At 37.5% G+C, this 24,269-nt stretch overlaps 1 protein-coding gene across 1 annotated transcript in view; it reads right to left on the bottom strand.

Moving 5' to 3' along the window:
- LOC132766443 (rab9 effector protein with kelch motifs-like) overlaps nucleotides 1-24,269 on the bottom strand; it is a 61,643-nt gene that overhangs the window by 6,389 nt on the left and 30,985 nt on the right. Inside the window, exons 11-17 of the mRNA XM_060760822.2 lie at nucleotides 23,168-23,249; nucleotides 14,682-14,767; nucleotides 11,667-11,751; nucleotides 8,465-8,513; nucleotides 6,935-7,025; nucleotides 2,252-2,352; nucleotides 76-160 (exon numbers count right to left, since the gene is read on the bottom strand). Of these exons, the coding sequence (XP_060616805.2) occupies nucleotides 76-160; nucleotides 2,252-2,352; nucleotides 6,935-7,025; nucleotides 8,465-8,513; nucleotides 11,667-11,751; nucleotides 14,682-14,767; nucleotides 23,168-23,249 (579 nt within the window). The remainder of the gene's footprint in view (nucleotides 1-75; nucleotides 161-2,251; nucleotides 2,353-6,934; nucleotides 7,026-8,464; nucleotides 8,514-11,666; nucleotides 11,752-14,681; nucleotides 14,768-23,167; nucleotides 23,250-24,269) is intronic.

Raw genomic sequence — 24,269 nt, 5'->3', positions numbered from 1 at the left:
AATCATAAATAAAGGCTGTGGAAAGAGACAACAGCAATACATCGTGCCAGGTGGGAAGAACAATAACCTACCTACCTTGTGTTGATTTTTAAATTGCATGTCATACTGCTCTTTTTCCTGTTGGAAAACCGATGTTGCTTGGAGCAATTCAGCCTTTGCACTGAGAATAAAAAGTAGGCTTTTTTAAAAAAAGCAAAACTATAGATTAAAGTCCATCCTTCCCAAGATGCTGGTAACTGGCCATTTTGGCACAGGATTATGGCAGATGTACTCCTATACATCTAAATATTTGAGAAGGGCTAATCAAGATACACATCAGGAACAAGTGGTGGTCCAAAGCGAACTATGAGTTTAGTATTTTTTTGAAATAAGCATATCCCATGTGTTAATGCATTATTTTTTTTAAAAAAAGGACCCTCCTTAACTAGAACACTAAACTGAAGCACTTGAAAGTGTCCCAGAACTTTATACAGCAGGAATCTGTTGGGATGTACATATATTGCAAGCTACACACACTTTTCTGACCTTATGATGATTGTGACCTCTGCGCAGCATTGTTCTTGTCCCCCTGCTTTTAGCATTGAGTGGCTTTAACTCATAATTTAGCCTAACCCTATATGACATGGTGACACTGCCACTATGGTTTCACAGCATTAATAGCAGAAACAGAGCCACATAAGTGTACTAAAATAGCTGTCAATCCTTGTGAAAAAAAGAGAACAAAAAAAAAACAAAAACAAACCCTGGAATGTCCAAGGTAAGACAGTACCTATCGTTAGTACAGGTTAAACAACCACTTGATATAAATTAAACAGTTATTAAACAACAGATAAACACCTAAGTCTCCAAGAATCTATACTGATGAACATGTCAATATGTGTAACTTACCACTCTTAAGAAAGCAAATCAACAACTGCAACTACCACAATATGTTTCATTAAAGAGATAATGCTTAATATTTTCTTCTGTCTGCTTACTCATTTGACTTTTCAACAATGACCAACAGAGGCATTGGAGAATTCAAACGTGTTTTAAAGGATTTGTCATAGTATCTCCCACAAGGTAATCCTGGAAACCATCCTCCTGTTGAAGCAGCTGAGGCTCTCAAGCAGAAAATCTCCATCAACCCCACAAGGTTACAACTCACATGTTTTTGTAGGAAGCAAAGCCAGCTTCAGCTTGAAATCAACATGTGCCAATTTTGTGATGTTGATTCTTTTGAATTGCTTTAGACTTTCTACTTACTGGTTACTGTAAACTGCTCAGACAACACTGATTATTGGATAATATATGTATACTGCAAATATTATAATGCATGAATAAATTAATAAACATGGAGAAAATTTCTCTAATAGAAAAGCTTCTTCCATTGGAAGAAGCACTTTTTCAGTAGAAGAAGTCACTCTAGAACCAACTTGTGTCAATCATCTGTATTTCCATTTTGCCTAAATAATGTTTCTGCATAAATAAGTTCTACCTATTTTACTATCACCTGACCAGTATTCCCTGCCTCATCTTGGTTTCAAATAACTAAGATTCCAAGGAAATATATTATTTAATACAGTGAAACATTTTTAGTTGCAGTGAGATTCTCTCATATTTTAAAGTCTCAAAGGGTGTAGGGATTTGAAAATATTAAAAATGATTAAAAACATGTTTCTCAAGAGCTAAGAAACTGGCAAGATGAATCCTGGACTGACAAGGATGTTTAGAACCTATTCTGTACAAAATTCACAAGTGGCTGTTTTTCACAGAAAACTGTATTTTTTTGTGCAGAAAGTATTTTTTTCTCTAAAAAATATAACCTTCCATGTAGAAAATGCTGCACATGGAGATTTATGTTCTACAAAATTTGCATGTGGTTGGTTTCTATAGAAAGCAGCATTTTCTGTGCAAAAATAATATGTCTGCACAGAGATATTTCTGTGTAAAAAATGTCATTTCTGAAACAACACAACCATGTGCGATTCTAACCCAAAAAATTTCCAGAATTGTGAATAGCCTTTGAAAAATGGTTTTCAAAAATTTTGTCATAGTGAGAAAAAATGCTAAAATTTTTCATTACTTTCTTTGAGAAGAAAATAACTGAAGAATTACCTGCCCAAATAAATGTTATACATACAGTAAAGAGCATTTCATTACTTTTGTGCCAAAAAGATGCTGATCTCACCCAATTAAAATCAGCCCAGCCATGTTTCCCAATGAAGCATTACATCAAACAAATATTTTGGTAATGACACAGAATACCTACATTTCGAGTTTTTGAAATTCAGAATCCAGCAAAGCAAAGGCCCGTGTAATCATCTCCATTGCTTGGTTACGCACAGAATGGAAATCTTGGAGCTGAGTTGGCTGTGGAGAAAGTCATTAGTTAATAATGTTTGAGCTAATACAAAATAGGATAAAAGAGCAGAAAGCTTTTATTATGATTAACCTCAGTTTTGACTGGGAACAGTGTTTCAACCTTAGCCAAGTTTTCTTGCATCTCAGCCTACTTTTTGGCTCAATAGATTTGTTTTCTGGGGAGACTATAATAAGTAAGAGATGTTGGAGTAACACCAGTTCAAGACGTATGCATCCATGTTCTTGCTCTTTCAGTCAACCCCGCTAAAGGAAAGACTGTACAGAGTAGTGAACATTTTGAGTAAACATTATCCTCTTTCCAGATTTGATTTGATCCTCTAATATTTCAGAGTGAGAAAGGCAAATGTTTGGCATTTATTTAATTAATATAATAATTATTAATTGTGGCAAAGCAATGTGACTAATCTATTCTTTTATAGCATTATGCCTGCTGTTTAACAGCCATTTCTTAACATTTAATACTAATTAATTCATTTGCCAAGGAGTATATTATGTAGGCAAATATTTAATTGATAGTATAATTGCTAAGCAAATTAAATACAGAGTAATTACTTTGCTAAGTAATGGTGATATTGGGGTAATCTGGGAAATCTTTATAAACAAATGATTTAAACAACATTTAAATGGTCCCTCCAGCAAATATAATTTATTTTGAGAATGCATTGGAGCAATGTTTTCAAGCAGCATCTGCAGGAGATAATCTATGTAGGCCGTTTACTAGCAAGGCACAGACCTGAAGTTGTTCTTAGGGCTCACTTACATGGCAAGCAGTGGAAGCGCTGCTGTGCTCAAAAGAATTTATTTCTTTTTATTCTGTTCTCTGCTTTTCTTCTTCACTATAGGCACATGGGCAAAAGTGGTCCCCTAGAAACTACCTATCTATTATGCACAAATATCTATATTGCAATATAGATATTCAAGAGAGATATTGACAAGCTGGAATGTGTCCAGAGGAGGGCGACTAAAATGATCAAGGGTCTGGAGAACAAGCCCTATGAGGAGCGGCTTAGGGAACTGGGCATGTTTAGCCTGAAGAAGAGAAGGCTGAGAGGAGATATGATAGCCATGTATAAATATGTGAGAGGAAGCCACCGGGAGGAGGGAGCAAGCTTGTTTTCTGCTTCCTTGAAGACTAGGACACGGAACAATGGCTTCAAACTACAAGAGAGGAGATTCCATCTGAACATTAGGAAGAACTTCCTGACTGTGAGAGCCGTTCAGCAGTGGAACTCTCTGCCCCGGAGTGTAGTGGAGGCTCCTTCTTTGGAAGCTTTTAAGCAGAGGCTGGATGGCCATTTGTCAGGGGTGATTTGAATGCAATATTCCTGCTTCTTGGCAGGGGGTTGGACTGGATGGCCCATGAGGTCTCTTCCAACTCTTTGATTCTATGATTCAATGTAATGAAAATGGTTTCAATAGAAATTGAGAATTCAAGAATTGGTCTTGCTTGACAGTCCCAAATGGGTTCTAATTATTACTATATTGTAACTCCTAAACATAGTCTACATAAATCTCAAAAGGAGAACAGTACAAATGTCAGATTCATATATATAACACAACTGTCAGGATTATATGATAACACAACAATAAGTAATCCCGGGTACAATATTCTTGTTTCGGGGATCCTTCTTCAGGTTGTCAATTGTCTATAACAAACTTTTGATGTATGACATTTTCTTCATATAATCCGTGGTCTCAAAAATCTTCTCTTATGTTTATATAGATGTATTGCTGTTTCTTTAATTACACTTGCTCAGTCCTGCTCCAATTCAAGGCTTTCTTGTGTTGCTTATCTTATGTTGTGGCTCAAGCAGAGCTCTATCAGTTCTTTTCACTTGCAAGTACTGTTACTTTAATTACACTTGATTAGTCCTGTTCCAATTCCCGGCTTTCTCGTGTTGCTTGTGGCTCATGCAGAGCTCTATCTGCATGAGCCACTACCACTTGGGCCTCAGCTGTAGTTAATATGGAAAAACAGAATATACCAATGGTTCCTTATACGACATTCTGAAGTGGGCACTCATTTATTCATTTACTTGTAGCATTTGTATTGTGCATTCCATCATGAAATACTTCAAGGATGAGTAAAAACATATGGTGGATAGTGTCACCAATAAAAACACATGTCCAGTTACTATGAACAATTCCATAGATATACTATCACGTATCTCTGGCTTCGATAAAAATGGGATAAATGTGCATGCAAGCAACATGCATTTCCCCAAGACATTTTTTGCAGCCCATGGGGAGTTTAAACAATATTTTTATTAATAAATGTTAAAGAATCTTTTACTCAAATGTCCCCTGAAATCAATGTTGACATACTTTTGCCCTTCCTGGGGTAGTCTAGGCTGGAGGGCACAACAGTCACATGGAGATGAAAAAATAATATGTAAATTATGAGGATGATGATGATAAGGTGGAGGAATGGAAAGAGGTCATGTAATTCCCCTTAACCCTTAGGACATTACTTGTTCTTGGTTTAATATATAGACCAAGTTTCTAATCATAGGCCCATTAGGAAATGGTTGTTTTCAACAACCACAAACAGCTGTTTAGAATTGGTGCCTGTCTAACATTCATAGTGGCAATATTCACCCCTGAGAAGACCCTACTGTGGTATCTGGAAGCCTTGGCCATCTTGGATGATGATATGATCTCATGTCATAGGCAGGATCAAAGGCCTTAACAAGAGCCATCACTGTTTGACTATTTATCTAATTATCTATCTATCTATCTATCTATCTATCTCATCTATCTATCTATATCTATCTATGGCTGGATGGCTCTTTGTCAGGAGGACTTTGATTACATTTTCTTGCCCTGATGAAGGGAGTTGGATTGGATGGCCTTAAGTATTTTCTGTTGATCATGGGGATTCTGTATGGGAAGTTTGCCCGATTCTGTCGTTCGTGGGGTTCAGAATGCTCTTTGATTGTAGGTGAACTATGAATCCCAGTGACTACAACTCCCAAATGTCAAGGTCTATTTTCCCCAAACTCCATCTGTGTTCATATTTGGGCGTATTGAGTGCTTGTGCCAAGTTTGGTCCAGATCCATCATTGTTTGAGTCCACAGTGCTCTCTGGATGTAGGTGAACTACAACTCCCAAATTCAAGGTCAATGCCCACCAAACCCTTCCAGTATTTTCTGTTGGTCAAGGGAGTTATATGTGCCAAGTTTGGTTCAATTCCATTGTTGATGGAGTTCAGAATGCTCTTTGATTGTAGGTGAACTATAAATCCCAGCAACTACAACTCCCAAATGACAAAATCATAATTTTTGAGTGATGGTTACTCCTTGTGTTGTGAGACGTTTTGTTGCCAAATTTGGTGTGATTTTGTTCATTGGTTCTTTTGTTTTTAAGGTACTCATTATGCACAGAGCATTTATATATATATATAGATATTGGTTACATAGACAAAGGGGAATATTGCATCAACATTTACACATATACTCTAACATTCAATCATTCATCATTCATTCATCAAGCATTCTTACCAGTCTTCTTGTTGAAGATGATCAGCTTCTTGAGAGGACACGGCTGTTCACAATGGTGTTCAGAAATTGTGTTCAGTTGGTCGGACACACTGACACTGAGAGAGAAGGATCCTTTTATGTAGTATTTTCGGTTGATGTGGTTCTGAAGTTGTAAATTACTGACAGACAAATTCCATCAGTTCCTGAACAGATGTTGATTTTGTTGAATTGGCTTTCCTTATCAAGGAGGCTTGTAAAAATTTCTGTAAGGAGCCACAGTGTTGATTTCCTTACTTAAAAGAACCATTGTCTTTGGCAATGTAAACAAGTTATTTTTCCACCAAGAGTTCATCAAGTCAGAATGTCAACAGTTAATCATTTGTCTAAATCTCATCAGCAATTTTTAATTAGTCCATGAGTTCTTTGCCTCTGGCTTGTAGTTTTCCAGGCCTCATTCCTTAGAATGGTATCTTCAGCCCAATTGGGCCGCATTTGTACGCCTTTCATACAATCTCACTCAAACCATACAGCATATTTTATCAGGAAGTTAAGCAGCCCTGGTTAGTACTTGGATGAAATTTTAAACCTGTGTGATTTTAAACAAATGTTTTAGTAATTAATTGCTTTAATGAATTGTTTAAATTGCTATTATCATATATTACTGTTGTTGGCATTGAATGAGTGCCTGTTGTGAGTCCCCCTCCAAGGTGAGAAGGACAGGATACAAATATGTGAAATAAATAAATAAATAAATAAATAAGAGACCACCAATAAATAATAGTTACTGTGACCTATATTTCAAAAAAACTTGCAAGACCACCTCTGAGTATTCCTTGCCTAAGGAACAAAAAAAAACTCCTATGACATTCATGGAGCATTCATAAGTTGGCAAGCAAACATACATATGCACACACAGAGAGTGTAATATGTCGCCCTTCAGATATTGCTGAATTGCTACTCCCATAACTTGGTGGGATGGGCTACTGGAAAATATAGTCCAACATCTAGAAAACAACACAGTTCCCGCTCCTTTATTAGACTGAGAAACTGTAAAGGCTTTGACTTAGCAAAGCTAAAACAAGGCACTTACTGGAACAGGAGGTGGTGGAGAAACTGATGCAGCCAGCAAAGCAGAATCTGTTAGTTCATATCTCACTTTGGGGATTTTGGTGGGTGTAAACCTGCACATTCGAATGCAACATATTAACAATTAATTTAGGATTAGATTTATTTCATATGAACAACATACAAAATGTGACTCATCTAAGCTGAAATCCTACAGAACTTGTAGAATTTAGGCACTGGAGACAAGAACCAAGTTCTATTCTGAAGTTTTGTGTTTCTGTGAAAAATTAAACTATTTTCAGATATCAGAAACACATAATGATGTCAGCCATTTTTAATAGATGTATCTTGCTATAAAAACGAGGATGTGCCAAGTAAATACTGCATTAGGAGAAAAGAGGCTTTGAAATCTGTGGCTTGTTTGTGAATGCTTTACTACTTACGTGCCATCATTTTGAATATCTCTGATTACTCTATAAAAGAATTATTTTGCTTTGTTACTGCTTTACATTATTTTCATATAATTGCAATAGTTTATAATAGGTGCTGTGGTTTTAGCTTAGGTTTTGAATTGGTTTCAAGGGGTTTAACTGCTTATTTTTTAATGCCATTAATATTTCATTCTATTTTAAAGTTTAAATTTGTATTTTAAAATTGTATTGTATTGGTTTTACTGTAATCTGCTTTGAGACTCTTTTTCTGAGAGAAAAAGAAGGGTATAAATTATTATTATTATTATTTGTGGGTTATCGATATATGATGAAAACACTGTAGACACATCACAACCTTGGAGGATGCTTGCCACAGATGTAGGTGAAACATCTGGAGAGAATGCTTCTAGAACATGGCCATACAGCCAGAAAAACCTACAACAACCCACTGTAGACACCCTCATATTCTCACAGAGCAGTACTGCTGTGATTACTTGATCTTGCTTGCAAAAATGAAAGAAAGGAATAAGCATGTAAGTCTGTTTGTGATGAAGATCCATTTTTACAACCAGCAGGATGCATGGCTGGAAAGCATGGTGGGCATGGAGAGCTGGCTGATGTGACCTCTGATCCGCACACATGTTGGCCAATACCATGAAGGGTTGTGTGCAGGCCCGTAGCCAGGATTTTGATTCGGGAGGGGTGGGGCTGAGTTTGATTCGGGGGGTGGGGGGGCTGAGTCTGAGTGAAAGAGGGTCTACCCTAGCAAACCTTTTGTATTGTTACACCAATACCCCCATGCATATGAGATATATTGCGCATGGTGATCAGATCATGATATGAATAAACATAACAGTTTAAATAATGTACCAGTAAGGCCTTTTCGCATACCACCATGAGAATTTGGGGGGAGGGGGCTGAAGCCCCCCAAGCCTCCCAAGCCCCCCCCCCCCCGGCTACATGCCTGGCTGTGTGTGTCCCCTTTTGTCTTCTTAGTACTGTTGTCTGGATCAGTGACATGGATGTGTGTGTTAACTGTGTGTGTTAACAGGACTAATAATTCTTATTGTTACCCCCCACCCACTGCAGAAAATATAGGAGAAAAAAGGCATCTGAAGACATACCTGCTGTTTATTTCTTGGATTCCCAGTTCTGAAAAAATCTCCTTCATAACTAAAATTCAGAGCAGAAATATCCATTAGTTCAAAGCAGTCATGGCTAAAAATAAATTGAGAGTCTATTTTGAAATCATTAAGAATCATTTATTGCATGAATTACTTCTCTAAATTAGTAATCACAAGTAAAACACACAGGTTTGCATGGCAGCTTCCGCAGACAATAAATGGCATTATAACAAGTAATACAAAAACATTATTGGTTTCTTTCTCCAGTGAAGTGTTTCTCAAACTGTGCTCCTCCAGATGTTTTGGATTTCAGCTCCCACAATTTCTAACAGCTGGTAAACTGGCTGGGAGCTTAAGTCCAAAACACATGGAGAAGAACAGTTTGAGAAAAACTACTCCAGTGGATTAACAGTCAGTCCTAACATGTTGTGAAGGATTAGAGTAAAACTATGGTATAAACTTATCTCATGTATAAGTCAAGGGTAGGTTTCAGGACCAGAAATATGGATTTTATATGATCTATGGATATGTTGAGGGTCATTCTGTGGAGAGGGGAAAGCACCAATGCCATTTCAAGTGACCAGTCATCCATGGCCACCACCATTACCTTAAAAGAGAACAGAGGGGGTCCCTGCTTCTTTTAAGGTCTCCTGGGATGGATTTAGGTCTTGTCTTTTACCACTCAATTCAGAAAAGGGCATGGTTCCTTTTCTTATAGGAGTTAAGGTACAGTTCTCACATTAAGCCATGGATAAGCCACACCAGGTTTTTTGGTTTGATTTTTGATTAAAATTTCACGAGTATACAAGGTACTCTGTTAGCTAACATTAGTGGAAGAATAAAAAATATTCTTTATAGTCCATCATTCTTGAAAAATTGATCAATTGTTCACTGAATAGCATTTTGTCTCTGCTTTTTCTCAAACTTAAAAACTACCCTGCCTTTCCTCACAAAACTCAAAGTGGCTAAGGACTAATGCTGAGGCAGTAACTTAATCATTATTTTAAACACTAAATAAATACAGTAAGTACAGCAAGGGAACTGTAAAACACTAAAACGGGAAAGAAAATAAAGAAATGGAAAACCCAAGATGACTAATTTAACCACAGCAATTAAAACTACTTTATAAAGGAAGCAATTGTTTATGGCTGAACTCAAGGCTTTGCAGATTTAGCCACTACCATTTGCCACTATTTGAACCTTTGTCACAGGACACAACTTGCAAACATAATTGAAGGAATCCTATCTTTCAAACAAGGAATCATATCTTTGATCTGTATGCAAAATGTGAAGGCACATCTGGAATGTATAAAATATGGATGTACAGGATAAATGTATATAAAAAAAATCTCTGCAAACGTTATGATTTGTTTTCTTTGTTAATTGATCTGATCTCTTCAAGAACAGAACAGAATAGAAACAGAATAAACTGTTTCATCAATCTGAGCAAGAAGGAGGCACAGCTTGCTTCTGCTCCTCCACCTTATTCCCCATTTTATTCATTGTCAGTCTTGGTTTGAGCATTTGCCACCCTCAGGCATCTATCACAGCTCTAGCATTCTGTCAAAGGCTACTAGTACTGATGCATGCTCTTGAGCTGGGCAGCTTGCTCTTTCCTTGGCCATTTAAAAATTTCTGAAAATGTTCTGAAGCAACCCTATGATGGCATAGATCCGTTGAAGGAAACTTAAAATGACAACTCATAGCCACCCAAAACTGTCTCAAGGTAGGATCATTGATGAAGGGCAATCTGATGACACCTTACCAAGAGTCAATGAAGGCTATATATTCACCTTTCTCCAGTTTAGGATTACCAGATTTCAGAACCTGATATTGAGGTCCAGTTTTTATGGGTCAACTTCAGGTGGCAGACAAGGGTGCAAATTCTCCAGTTGTGGAAAGCTCAGTTCAGGTGAGTTGAAAGGCAGTGTACAAACCTCCAACTCAGCCAGTATAGCAATATCTTGATACAATCGGCAAGGTTTAATTTTGTTGCTAAAACTTGCAAAGGCTCTGAAAGGGATCTCTGTATTTACTCAGGCCACATCTACGCAGGCCTGAATATCCGGAAGTGGGATAAAGGAGGGCGGGGTGTACAGAAAATGCACACCACAAATGCTTGTCTTCTCCATTTTTAAAACCATATTGTACTTTTGATGTATGATAGGATCTCAATATAATCAGGTAAGAAATAGTAGAAAAGGCATATCCCATCCCATATCTAAAAGCCAATTTGGTTATAATTGAAACCTTAATTACTAACAATAATTTAATTTACTACTACAGCTGCAAGCAAGTAATATTATCCTAAAGTTAGATGGACTTAACTTTGCAGTCTGAAAATACCACACATAGTAACATTAGTTTTATGAGGCTGAATATATTCTTCCTATAGATTCGTGACAGAAGCCAGTGTAGCATATCCAACAATTATACAAGGTGAGTAGAGAGGCCATGAATTACACTTCCTTTGAATTTAAGCAAATACAAAGTGAAAAGATGGACAAAAGCCATAGGAAACTAAAGAACCAATTAAACATCTTCTAAATGGAATGAGAAATGGTATTTTGACACGGCTTTTGACTTTTGTTTTATTAACATTGTGTAATTTATTATTTTTTCATGTGATTTGTTTTATTGACGAATGCTCTGTTATGTTTATTTTGAATTGTTTTAGTCTATTATTGTATTATATGCCATTGAATGTTTGCCTTTTATGTTGTGAACCACCCTGAGCCATCATGGGGAAATAGGGCAGGATAGAAATAAAGTGTTACTTACTTACTAAATGTGATTTCATAATTGCAAAATGCTCATGACTGGTTACTTGACTGAAAATAGCAAAGCCAAACTTACTCTATTTTCCTTAACAGGCTAAGTCACAAGTAAATGTATATTAATGTACACAAAGAATATAATTCTGAAATTGCACAGCTAAAATCTCTCACCACAGAAAACTCACAATTTTAAGCAGCATCAGATGCAATCTTATATGCATTTATCTAGAAGTATGTCCCACTAAAGTGAACAGAGATTCATTTGGAAAAGACCATCAGAATTGCAAAAGTGTGATTTCTATTTTAAGACTAAATAAGTTTGGAAATTCAGAAGTTCTCATGATTTCTTAGTGATATCACTGAGGGTTCAGAATGCAAGTGAACTTTCAAAGATGATCATCAAAAACAGTCCCGAATAAACTTACTAGGTTGTCTGTCTGAAGGCTTTATCAATTTCATTCCTACAAGATCGTTGAAATCTTTTCCATTTATTCCACCAAAGATATAGAGCTGTGATAATAATAATAAAAAAGAATACTTAGTAATAAATTCAGCATGTATTGAAAAGCAATGTTATTAGAAACCACACTTATGAACATTTTTATTGCATGGTTTTTCTTTGGAATTTGTTGAGATTCTCAGCAAGTTCATTCCAGTACATTATAAGCAGCTCTCTATCCTGCCCTTAGATCTTAGGTTGAAATAAGAGCCTTGCAGATGCACTTGATCTTGAGTAGACTATGACTGAATGGATAGCAGTTGGAACGGGAGTGCCTTAACAAGAACCAATGATACCTGTGTTAGACAGACCACACTGACTGGAAGTCTTCTACCAGACTAGGCTTATACAATTGGTGTAGTATGCAAAACTCTATACAATTCAGGACCAGGTTATGTCAAGATAACTATACTAATCTCATAAAGAAAGTCAGATGTTCCGTGGTGAAGGAAGAACAAATGAACCACACCTAAGTGCGACACAGGCAAGTGCTCCCTTATTTTTTCTAAATGAATCATAAAATCATAGTTGGAAGAGACATCATGGGCCATCCAGTCCAAAGCCCTTCCAAGAAGCAGGAAAACTGCATTCAAAGCACCCCTGACAGATGGCCATCCAGCCTCTGTTTAAAAGCCTCCAAAGAAGGAGCCTATGCCACAGTTTGGTGCAAAGAGTTCTACTGCTGAACAACTGTCACACTCAGGAAGTTCTTCCTAATGTTCAGGTGGAATCTCCTTTCCTGTAGTTTGAAGCCACTGCTCTGTACCCTAGTCTCCAGGGTATGGGAAAACAAGCCTGCTTCCTCCTCCCTATGACTTCTTTAGTGATCTTCTCTCTGCCTGTCATGGCCAGCAGTCTGGCCTGGGTCAACTACAACTGGGGACCGGTTTCCAGCAAAAGAGGACTCTTCTCAGTATTTCCAGCAAGCTTGGGGTTAATCAGCCTTTGGAACAAATAAAGGTTTGAAGGTTTTGGAACAAATAAGAGGTTGAGTCTGGATGCGATGAGCTTCAGCTGAGACCTCTAAATAAAGTTGTCTTTCTGCTTCATCACACTAGAGAATAAATCCACTTAAAATCTGGTTTCTACCTCCTGCAGAATTCTGGGGTTTGTAGTTTAGTGAGGCTGTAAAAGGCTCTTCCCTAAACTACAAACCCCAGAATTCTGCAGGAGGAAGCAACCGGATTTTAAGTGGATTTTTCTCTAGTGTGATGAGACCCTTTGTGAAGTAGCTCTAGGTGAGCATACGCTTTTCTTGGGCACTGAGTATACTGCACCTTGTTTTCCAAGAACTCCTGGTGTAGGATTTTTGGACTTTGCCCTTGGCTTCCTTGTACTCTGTTTAAGGACTCTGTTTGTATTCCCAGCTTTGACTTCTGGATGTGACAATTGCATTTCTGACTGTTGACTTAGGTTTGTATTCCTGGATTCCAGACCTTTGACTTATGGACTCTGATAATTGAATTTCTGGGATTTGATTACTGGACTGCCAGGTTTGTCTGGAAATGTGACACTATTTCCTGTGCTGGTCAATGACCGAAATAAATATTTTGCTTTGATTGATTACTGGACTGTGGTCTTTGGTGTTTGTTGTTGTTTTGGACCTGACTATGTACTCCTTGGCTTATCTTCATTAATTTGATTTTTTTTTTACTTCAGGATGTGTCCTAGTTATCAGATTGTGTTTTGGAATTTTGTTATTTTGGCTGGACCTTGAAAGACACTTTTGTTTTCTTTATAAATAAAATATGATCTTCATCTTATTTTGCTTTTGTTTATACAGGGTGAGGCAGCATAACTTATTTTTTTCAAAACTTAATAAAACCCATTGTATGAATCAGATTTTTTTTTATAATGTAGGTGCATACCTAAAGTTTTGTTTTACATAGTTTTGAAGATCAAATTAGGTAGGTAACGTCCCCCATTCTGAATTCTCCATACAGAGTAAACCAATTTCTGGTGTTTGTCATGACTCTTGCCAGCATAGCAGACATTATTTTGGCAATTTCTTCCTGGATGTTGGTCTTCAAATTTTGTAGGGTCCTTGGACTGTTCACATAAACACGGGATTTCAAAAAACCCCATAGAAAAAAAATCACAAAGGGCCAAATCTGGAGAGCGTGCCGGCCACTCCAAATCTGCTGGAAAAGTAGGCCTCAACGGCAAAAGCACGCTCCTCACTGTTCCAACGCATGGTGGCGACTGAACTGTGTCAGCACAAAACTTTATACTCCCGCCTCTCAAACGAGACCACTAGTGCTCCGCTACGTCTTCAACCGACTGAATGGTGCGCATTTTAAAAAAGGAAGTTATGCTGCCTTACCCTGTATAAACCTCAGCCCTGATACCGGGACCCTTGCACATGGCACTGCCCAAATTACAAACACTCCCCTGCCCCCTTCCTGCTTTTTGGCGTATTCTCTTCACACTACAACTGCCCCTCCACATGTGTAGGTTACGCATTTGCAGCTTTGGTAAGTCACGGATTACTGTAACTGAACTGTTTTTGGATTATTGTTGGTTTAGCAATACACAGTAACCCTGAAGTCCAGGGCTGCTCTGGTGTTTGTTTCGCTGAATGTGTGTTAAAATCGTATTAAATGATTTTGAATTGGAAATCTCGGATGTTGTCTGGACATCCAAGTTTGACGTTGGTTCAAACTTGGAGTTTGGAGCCAGCGTAGACAAGCTCCCAACCACATAATTTCCATAGGACATCATGTTTCTTCCTGTGGAAGAGATTTAATCACGATTGTCAGCTTTACATGTTGTAAGCTTTAGTATTATTAGCTGATTTACTGGCTTGATGTGTTCAGAGTGGGGTTTTTTTTTGTTCTGTTTTAAAAAATATATTGAAAGAAATTAGACAATGCACATACCATAAGAGGCTGTAAAATTCAGAGAATGACAGGTTTCTGACTTTAAAATAATGTTCACTTACATGGCTGTGGAGAATAAAAGCAACATGGTACTGTCTGCAAGCAGGGGGGATCCCTACATAAAGTGGCATCTTCCATTTCTTCCGTGCTGTGTGACACAAACAAAATAAAAAAGTAATAAATAATAAAGCAAACTCGCTGTCAGCAATCTAAACAATGAGTGGATTATGTCAGAAGTGATCTTAGTACTATAAATATTTTGTGAGAAACTACTGAAAGCCTGAGAGCTTTTGTTGGACATGCCAGAGAAATAACAGTTGTCATGAAAGCAGAAAAAAGCTGTGAAAACAATTACACTGAGGTAATCCTCCATTTGTACTTCTAAGAAAAGGAAAAGGGGGGGGGGGGAGGATTCCTTCAGAAAGAGTGCTTTTTATATTACATGCCTTAGTTACTGGATTTAAAATCACTATAACTTCAAACCAAATGCACAAGAGTGCTATTGTAATAAGGCAGATTTATGTAAAAAACAAAGGAAAATGCAAGAAGGGAAAAGTGGAGGGATAGAAGATGAAAGAAAAGACATTTATTATGCCAAAGAAAATGCCAACAACAAATCTGAGGCCGGCATAAAATCACTTTCAATTTTCATTTCCCTCAATATGCTATATAAGTGCTATGATTACAAAACACTAAGTGTCAAATAATTTCAACTCTTTCATGTAAGACAGCATCCCTGAGTCTGGTATCCCCAAGATATATTGCATTATAATTCTATTCATCCTCAGCTAGCACTGATTGTGTCCGTTGTTGTAGTCCAATGTATTTGGAAGACATCAGGTTGGAGAAGACTGTCTATTTAGATAAGGAGATGCTGCCTATTTAGATCAGGAATAAGGAATTTTTGACTATGGGCAGCCTATTATTTTACTGAGGGGTCACATGCTTTTGCCAGGAAAAAGAACCCTTATATGCTGCAGAAGAGTTCGACTTATTTTGAGTTGATTTTTATGCCAGAAAAAAGTTTTCAAGATGTTATCCTATATGTACAATTATTTATTTACTTATTTAATAACTGAATTTATTTATGTAGTAATTTAACTTATGTAATAACTTAAAATGTGCATAGAGGTTGATGTCTTTTTTTTCTCAGCATAAGAAATCTATTTCTATTTCTCTTCCTGCATATATACTATGATAAGGGAACAACTAATTCAAGATCACCAAGGACGTAATCACATTAAAACTGGGATTCACCACGCAGCATGGTGAATATGTCGGGGCCCTGTGGGGGGGCATGGGATGCCCCACATTGCCTGGCTTGCCCCTCACCACTTCCCAAAGGGGGAGCATCCACTGCCCAGCTTCTTTCCGTTATTGCCTATGCAACATGGGAGCCTCCACGGTGGCTTATGATGCACCCTCTTACTATGGATCCTGGAGTCCCGCCGGAAGTAGATCTACATCATGGGGTGGGTGCCAGCGGACGCTGCAAGTGAAAAGGGAGTATCATAAGACGGGCAATTTTGCCCGTCAGATGAGGTAGCAAGTCTACTTCATGGATGAATTGAGGGTTGAACTACAGTCATTCTAGTTCAGTCCTTTATTCGTATACAGTCAGTCCTTGACATTCACTAGGGTTAGGGACTCAGAAACCACACAAAACCTTGATTAAGAAGATTTTTTTTAACCTGAGAACACCTATCTAGGAATTTCTAGATCTTTCAGTGCCACTCTGTCATCAACTTCTGCTGGAAGTTGACCACAGAATCACATTGGAGGACCTACAAATGTATAGAAATGTATTCTCTCTAGAAATTTCTAGGTCTTCCTAAAGCCTTAACCTGTGGGTCCCACAGGTGTTTTGGCCCACAACTCCCAGAAACCCCAGCCAGTTTACCAGCTGTTAGGATTTCTGGGAGTTGAAGGACAAAACATCTGGGGACCCACAGGTTGAGAACCACTGTCCTAAAGTCTACCGTTCAATCATTATGGAGGATTTAGAGATATTCTTCTAATTATTTATTTATTTGTAAATAAATAAAAATAAATTCTTCTAATGTAAGAAATGAACGTAAGACTTAAACTCTTGAAGACTGAACAGACAAAGTCAAAATTACTCATGATTAGAAAGAGTGAGGTAGCTGATTCTGGTTAACTCTTAAGAAAAGGCAATTTTTATTTCTCATACCAAAATTAGCAAATAAGCTTTGGGGTTTGGCATGTACTGCTCCACCTCAGGCAGCAAAATCTTTTTAGCTGATGAAATATCTAGAGAAGCCTTTGAGCCTTTACTCACTGAATTTCTCCTTCCCAAATATACTCCTTATCTATTAGAGAATTTTACTGAAATGTCCCAAGAGACCATTCATTTGAGGATACTGCCCCCTTTATATATTTCTCTTTTATTAAGACACATCCAGGGGGTGTACTAAAAACATTTGTATCCTGTTTCTGAATCCTTCAAAGAAACTGTTTAATAATACTGTTGAAGAGATCCTGTTTTGGAAAAAAACAGTCAAAAAGACTTGTGAAGATACACAAAAAGATGCCAGACTTTTGAGCTATAATATGTGTGTGTGTGTGGGGGGGGGGGGGGGGGGCATGTCAAAAGCTTTACATAAAAAGCAATGCTTTGGGGTTAGAAAGATTAGCCATTTACAAGAGATGTTGCCCAGGGGATGCCCAGCTGTATTTACTCTGTCATAGAGCAAATCTGAAATAAAAGCTGGGCAAGAGTTTACAATGAAAAAGAACTGTACAGATTTTTTTTAGTGTTTTGATGTTATCTTCTGTGAGGGCAAGGCCACAAAAAGAACAAGAAAAGAAGTTGTTTAGGTTAAGACCTTATCTGTGGTGGAAAAAAAGCCAAGTGAAAAAAAGAGCTTGGAGGCATGCTCACTCAGTAAAAGCTTTGTTCTGTAGGTTAAAGGAGGAAACCTACAATGATAACGAAATTGAGAGTGCCTTCACCTGACTTTTGTTTGTTTGTTTTTAAGAAACCATAACATTGTTGCAAACAACTGCCATTAAATGGCATAGATGACCTTGAATTTATAGGATATGTAACTGTAGGAATGTGCCAATCAGATAAGACATTCCACGTGGTCAAAGAAAGTTAGAAAAATTGCAAAAGAAGCTGTGCCAGAACTGCAAAGACACTGAAATAAATATTCACAAAGCAAAGTATGTATGTGGGTAAAATACAAGGACACTTGGAGAACATGGATATTTCCATCTCTGATGCGTGATGTTAGTATTGTGGGAATCGGAGACAAATAGTATAAAAGTTCACAAGCAAGGTTACACATATTTCTTTTTTTCAACGCAACTTCATGTCACTTCTTCCCTTTTGAACTTCATTGGATTACTGGACCCAGAAATCTAGGTAGCTACATGTGGGAATATTTGGTTTTTATATCAAGCAGAATGTAGCATAGTCAATGCAAACTGAGTGTGTGGTAGAAAACATGTGAGAAATACCCAGCATGCTCTTGTAACATTAAAAAAAGTAAAACCCACATCTACTGAAGAGGGAGCAATCTTTTCTACTACTTCAGAAGCTTAAGACATGGAACAATGGATTCAAATGGCAGGAAAATTAATTCCACCTAAATATAGTAAGTGTTGTTTGACAGTGGAATATGCAGTTTTGGAGTGTGGTGCAGTCCCCTTTTTTAAGCAGGGGCTGGATGGCCATTTCTTCAGGATTATTTTGTGTATTCCTGCATGGCAGGAGGTTGGACTGGATGGCCCTGGTGGTCTCTCAATTAATTAATTAATTAATTACCATATTTGTATACCACTTTTCTCAGCCCGAAGGCGACTCAAGGCAGTTTACAGTTGGCAACAATTTGATGTCCCAATAACATAAAATATAATTAAAAACATTTAGAATATAATATAAAAAACATACAAAACCAATAAAAAACAAATCATCAACATCTCCTTACTAAAATCATTTTTCTAGTCGCACCGTCCAGTCATTCCATAGTTCTATATTTACCTGTTATACTACATTTGCGAAAGCTTGCTCAAAAAGCCAGGTTTTGACTTTTTTACAAAATGTCAGAAGGGAGGGAGCTGACATAAATACCTAGGGAGGGCATTCCACAGCCGAGAGGCAACCATTGAGAAGGCCCCATCTCTCATCCCTGCCAGACACATCTGCGGAGAAGGTGGGATTGAGAGCAGGGTCTCCCCAGACAATCTTACAACTCTACGATTCTAACAACAACAACGGGTCAATAACATTGGCTCCATACATTCTGTTTCTTTCCCATACAAGAGACTTCTACCAAACATATTTTTTATAAAATGCTAGGAAGACTGTTCATAGTCTTCCTAGCAACATCTAATTAGAAAGCCAATATACATATGCTATTTTGGACCATTGCTTCTGCATTGAAGTCTGCATAGCCTCTGAAACCTCAAAACTGTTGAAATAAGCAATATCCTGCTCAGTTATCCTGCTTTCTCTTTTCATCTGCTGCTTCCTTTACACCTCTCTCTCTCACACACACATTTTGCTATATTATTTTATAGAAATATGTTTTAATATGTATTATTTTAAAAATACATTCTAAAAAGTATTTCTGGTATTTCTACAATGTGTATGAGTTTTAATTATTCTGTAACTCACCTTGAGACACAAGGAGAGGTGGGTAAGAAATAAAATTATTATTATTATTTCAAACTGAATTTCACACAAACCCCATTCCTGAACACACTTGAGTTCTTAGGATTTTCAGAAGATATGTATGTTTTGGAGCTTTGGGAAAGTAAATCCAAAGCACTTTTTTACCATCCTCCCTGCCCAAGAGTGAGGTGTGTGTGTGTGTGTGTGTGTATCTTTGGATATACAGAAGTGAGGCTGCTCCAAGCAACTGAATAAATAAGAAACTTCATCCTGATTAGGCATAACATAACAATAATGTTTTGGTGAGGAAACGCTTGGAAAGGAATTTAATTGTTCATCTATGGCAAAAGTCATCCCTATTCCAGTTACCTAACATTTAATCAAGGAGGTCTCAAGAATAATTGATCTAAATTCTGAAATTGTCAGCATTCATGTCTTTCACTAGCAAGATAACACGGTCGATTACTGAGTGCAGCACTTAAAAGATTAAAATTTCATGTTATGATGCTGCCCAAAGAAGATTCTGGGGCCACTGATCCAAGGTACTAAATAGAATAAAATAATAAGTGATGACCAGAGATAGACATGGGTTCTCTAAGAGTTCGTGCTATTTGAAACTCCTTTCACCACCCAGAACATATGATGTTTAAACAGGGCCACAACCTACACATGCCAGTAGAAAATATAACTTAACACAGGCAGTCCCTGAGTTACAAGCATCCTACACACAAATGACTCATAGTTAAGAATGGAGGTGAAACAACAGGAAATGAGCGAAATCTACCTGTAGGAAGGGAAATTTACTCCTGAAAGAGTTACCATGGGGAATAGTTTTTTCAACTAAAGCTTTCTCACCAATCCTTGTTTCTTCAGCAAACCATCCCCTCCGCCCCTCCAAATCCAGTTATCACGGGGAAAGAAAGTGAGGTGAAATCTTCTGAACAGGCCACAGACAGCAAAACAAACACCGCAGGGGTGTTCACCCTTCCCTATGCTTTCCCATGCATGCATGTGTGTGTACACACACACACACATACACACGGCTGGAGGTACACTTAAAAAATATACTTTCAACTTATCAACATATTCAGCTTAAGAACAAACCTACAGGATGTATCTTGTTCATAACTTAGGGGACTGCCTGTACATAAAATAGCAACTTAAGGTACTGTAAAGCCTAATATATAGCATCTAATTTATGAATACTGATCCATAAATTAGATAAATGGTTTGGCTATATCTATTGAATTGACATTCATGGTTATTAACAAATTCATAATGCTTTCTTTACCTTTAATATAACAGAAGAATCTAGCAATCTTAGGAAATTAAAACTTATCTTAGCATTTACAAATATTATTTCACTCAAGTTGAGACAAGAACTGATCAAACATTTACAACCATGAACTATTTAATATGTAATATCATCTTAACAACTTAGTTGAAAGAGTTTCAATGTAATGAATTAGCAACTGTGGCTTTTTCATGGAAAAGAGAGACATTTTATAATCTTTAAACTACATTACATCAAACCAGAGTTAAATGCAGGGCTTCAGATATTAAATTGAAAAACTGGCAACCATAGGCATCAGGGATGAGAAGAAAACTCACTAAATTTCTCTGGCTTGAAATGTTGAGAAATATCAAGGAACCATTAACCCTTGCATGAAATGTTCAGTTAAGTGTATACATGAGACAAGGAGTGCTGGGTTCTTTTTTGACTGAAGGGCAAATCCTTTGGGGCAGAAAACTGTTTTTTCCCTTTGAGGATCAAATCACATAAAGAGAAGAATTGTCTGATTAATTCAAAAGCCTCAAAGAGTTCATTGAGCATTTCAGTTTTTAAAGATCCATGTGATAAGGCATCAGGTATCATAGTTTTGAGATACTACAATTTGAGAACTTTTCCCCCTGTAAATGTGAAAATTCTCATTGAGATCTGAAAAGTGTCTTGCAAACTTGCAGGTGAGGAGGAAAAAATTGTGTGGTTTCTTGTTCTTAGGTTCTTGAGTAAGATAAGCAAGCATTGATTTTCCTGGTAGGCACAACTCTTAAGCAGTGGTTCCCCACCAGTAGTCCCAAGAACTAAAATGTGGTCCACGGCCTCACTGTTACTACACTGTTGCAACGAAAGTGACTGATTTCACGAAATCTCTTATAGTGCCAAGGCAACAAGGATGTTGGGAGGGGAGAGGCTGACTACCCACAAAAGAATGACAACAAGCCTCCTGACTACTGCTTCTCCTCCTCCTCCCTCCTCCCCCTGAGCGGAGCCGTTTGATGTGGCACCCGGAAGTGGGAGCACCTTATGCCTTTGTTTTTAGGCATGTTTCTGGAGTTATTTGGGATTATGATTCAGAAAATTGCATTGGATAGACCACATCTGCTCTAGATTATATGATTTTCTGTGGATGAGCAGATGGCAACAACTGGAGGGCATATGTTCTATATCAGAAACTAGAGCTGATGTAGCACGTCCAGTGCAATTTTCTGAATTAGCACCCCATTTAAACAAACTGAATCTAAAGTTGACCAAAAACTGATTCACAACCCTTTTGATACTAATGTCTCTGGTCAAAGTGGTCCCCGGTCAAATGGTCCCTGGTCAAGAAAAGGTTGGGAACCACTGCTCTTGAGGATGCATATTGACCCACCTACCTAATCAAGTTTTTTGTTTGAGTCATGCTTTTAAAAAACTTTTTAAAAACTGTAGTTATACATTTTAATTTCACACCGATTTCCCAACTCCATAACACACCTCCAGTGTGCTTGTTTCTGTAACCAAATCTGGAACCAAAGCTATTTCTGCACAGTACATGTAAACTTAAGGCTTTCTGGCATTCATGGCTTCATTTTAAATAAATTTCTGACATGAAAGAAGCCTGTTAATGGAAACAGTGAAGAGGAAATAAGAATTAACAAATATCACTGTGTTTCCAAACAAAGGCAAATCAAGCAGTACAAAACACACAAGTATTTTAAGAGATATGTGAATCATCACTAATTGACATTCTAGGAACATGGGTGTGAGTTTAAAGGTATCCAGGCTTTGCACCATAAGGGAAAACACACATTGTTTGAGTCTGGAAATAAGCAAGTCACAACTTTATTGATTGTAGACATCTGGTTAGCCTGAAACATGGCTCTTAGATGCAACCAATCCCCCTGCTAACAAATGAGCTCCCCTTTAGCTAAAAAATTACACAGCAAGCATTGATATGTGCTGTGAACTCAGGGTGCTAACAAAGTTTTTTTCCCCTCACAATCATGGATATCTATCATGGTGGAACCTAACTGTTCCACAATATCGTTTTATTGCTAGCACTAGGAGATGTCTCTATATATTTAAAGTCCTAGTTTAAAGTTAAATTTAATTTAAAGTATAATTTTAAAGTTAAATTTGCCCTCACCTCACTGTCTATCTTTCATTTTCTGCTCTATATATTGTATCTCCTTCAAAACAGCATTTTCTGTTTGAAGAATTGAACTGTGAGTCCATGAAAGCTCATGCTATAATAAATCTATTAATCGTGAATTCTTTGTTATCTTACTGCAATAAACTAACATAGCTGCCCCCCCCCAAAAAACCCCAGTCTTTGTTTGTTTACTGTCCAACAAAAGCAGTACTATATCATCTCTGTTTGACATGCAAAGTTAAAAAAAATCAATTGAAATGTAAAATGTGCATCAGATTCTACTGGTTCTTTGCCACGTGTTTAAAATTTAAAAAAATACAAAAGGTTCAAAGGAAAGAAAGCGGCATAATGAAAAGCCTCCCATAGCCAAGAAGCAGAAACTAAAACAACTTTGCATATTTTAAAACTTTTTAGCACAGTTTTAAAAAAAATAGCAAAAATAACTTGCTTGGAAGTAACCATTTTCAAATAGATGTAGCTTTCTCCTACTCACCTAAACTTAATTTCATAATATCATTCCTTTGGATTTTGCGACCCTCTTCAGACTCTGAAGTTCCTCCAAACAGATAAATGTCCTAAAACAAACAACAAAAACAGATGTGGAAGTAGTAATACTTTAGACACCCCAAACTTCCTGTTTTGTCCTTCCTTAATGACATATATGTGTGTGTGTGTGTGTGTGTGTGTGTATATATGTGTGTGTGTGTGTGTGTGTGTATATATATATATATGGTCCCATTAAAGGTCTTGTTTCAATGAAAGATTAATATCCTAAACTTCTAGCTATTCTCAACTGTTTCCTTTCATTTTCATATAAAGGTTGCCTGTTACTGTCAGCCTGATGGTAATTTGTACACTTTTTCCCCTGGAAAAGTAGTTATCTGCTAATCTGAATTCCTTTGCCAATTTAAAAGATGGATCTCTCGACACTCCTTTCATCCTACAAAACAAGGGACTCAAGGGATACCTTGATTGTCTCCAATTGTTGATGTCTGGGGCTCCTTTGTAATCCTTTGTCTTGCCCTGTAAGCCTTACCCAAACCTCTGGGGACACATGTGGATCATTATTTCTGGTTGCCTTGGAAATGTCCGGGTTCTGCTAATTACAATCTGCTAAAATGCTCTGGCTTGGAAGGCAGCCAGCTCTTCTCCCTATCTCTACCTCACATTGTAAAGGACTACAAGTGATAGGTGTGGACTGGCAAATGAATAAAGGAGCTTCTGCACACTTGGTCTCAAGGACACTGTAAAATGCCATCTGTATAACTGAAAAAAGCTGCAAACACCAAAAAAGAAAGGAGGAATGTTGGGAAAGTACATCAACACTCTCCCCCAATTCCTGAATTGCAGTCTCCCCATCATTCCTGATATCCCAATTTTAAATGAAACAGTGAAACCTTTCCTGTTCCGATGGAGAAAGGAGAAGTCACTACACTATCTCACATTTTATCTTATTTACTTATATTTCCTGCCTTCGTTTCCAGCCCCAGGACTCAAGTAGTAAAAACACGTCACATTACTAAAAGCCCACCCTCATACACAATCATACACTAATGAGTTAGAGCAACCAATAATTATGCATTGCGTGGTTGCTT

This window comes from Anolis sagrei, chromosome 2, assembly GCF_037176765.1.
Source record: "Anolis sagrei isolate rAnoSag1 chromosome 2, rAnoSag1.mat, whole genome shotgun sequence".
Classification (NCBI taxonomy): domain Eukaryota; kingdom Metazoa; phylum Chordata; class Lepidosauria; order Squamata; family Dactyloidae; genus Anolis; species Anolis sagrei.
The sequence above is the reverse complement of the archived record's forward strand: the minus strand, read 5'-3'. Positions and strand labels throughout refer to the sequence as shown.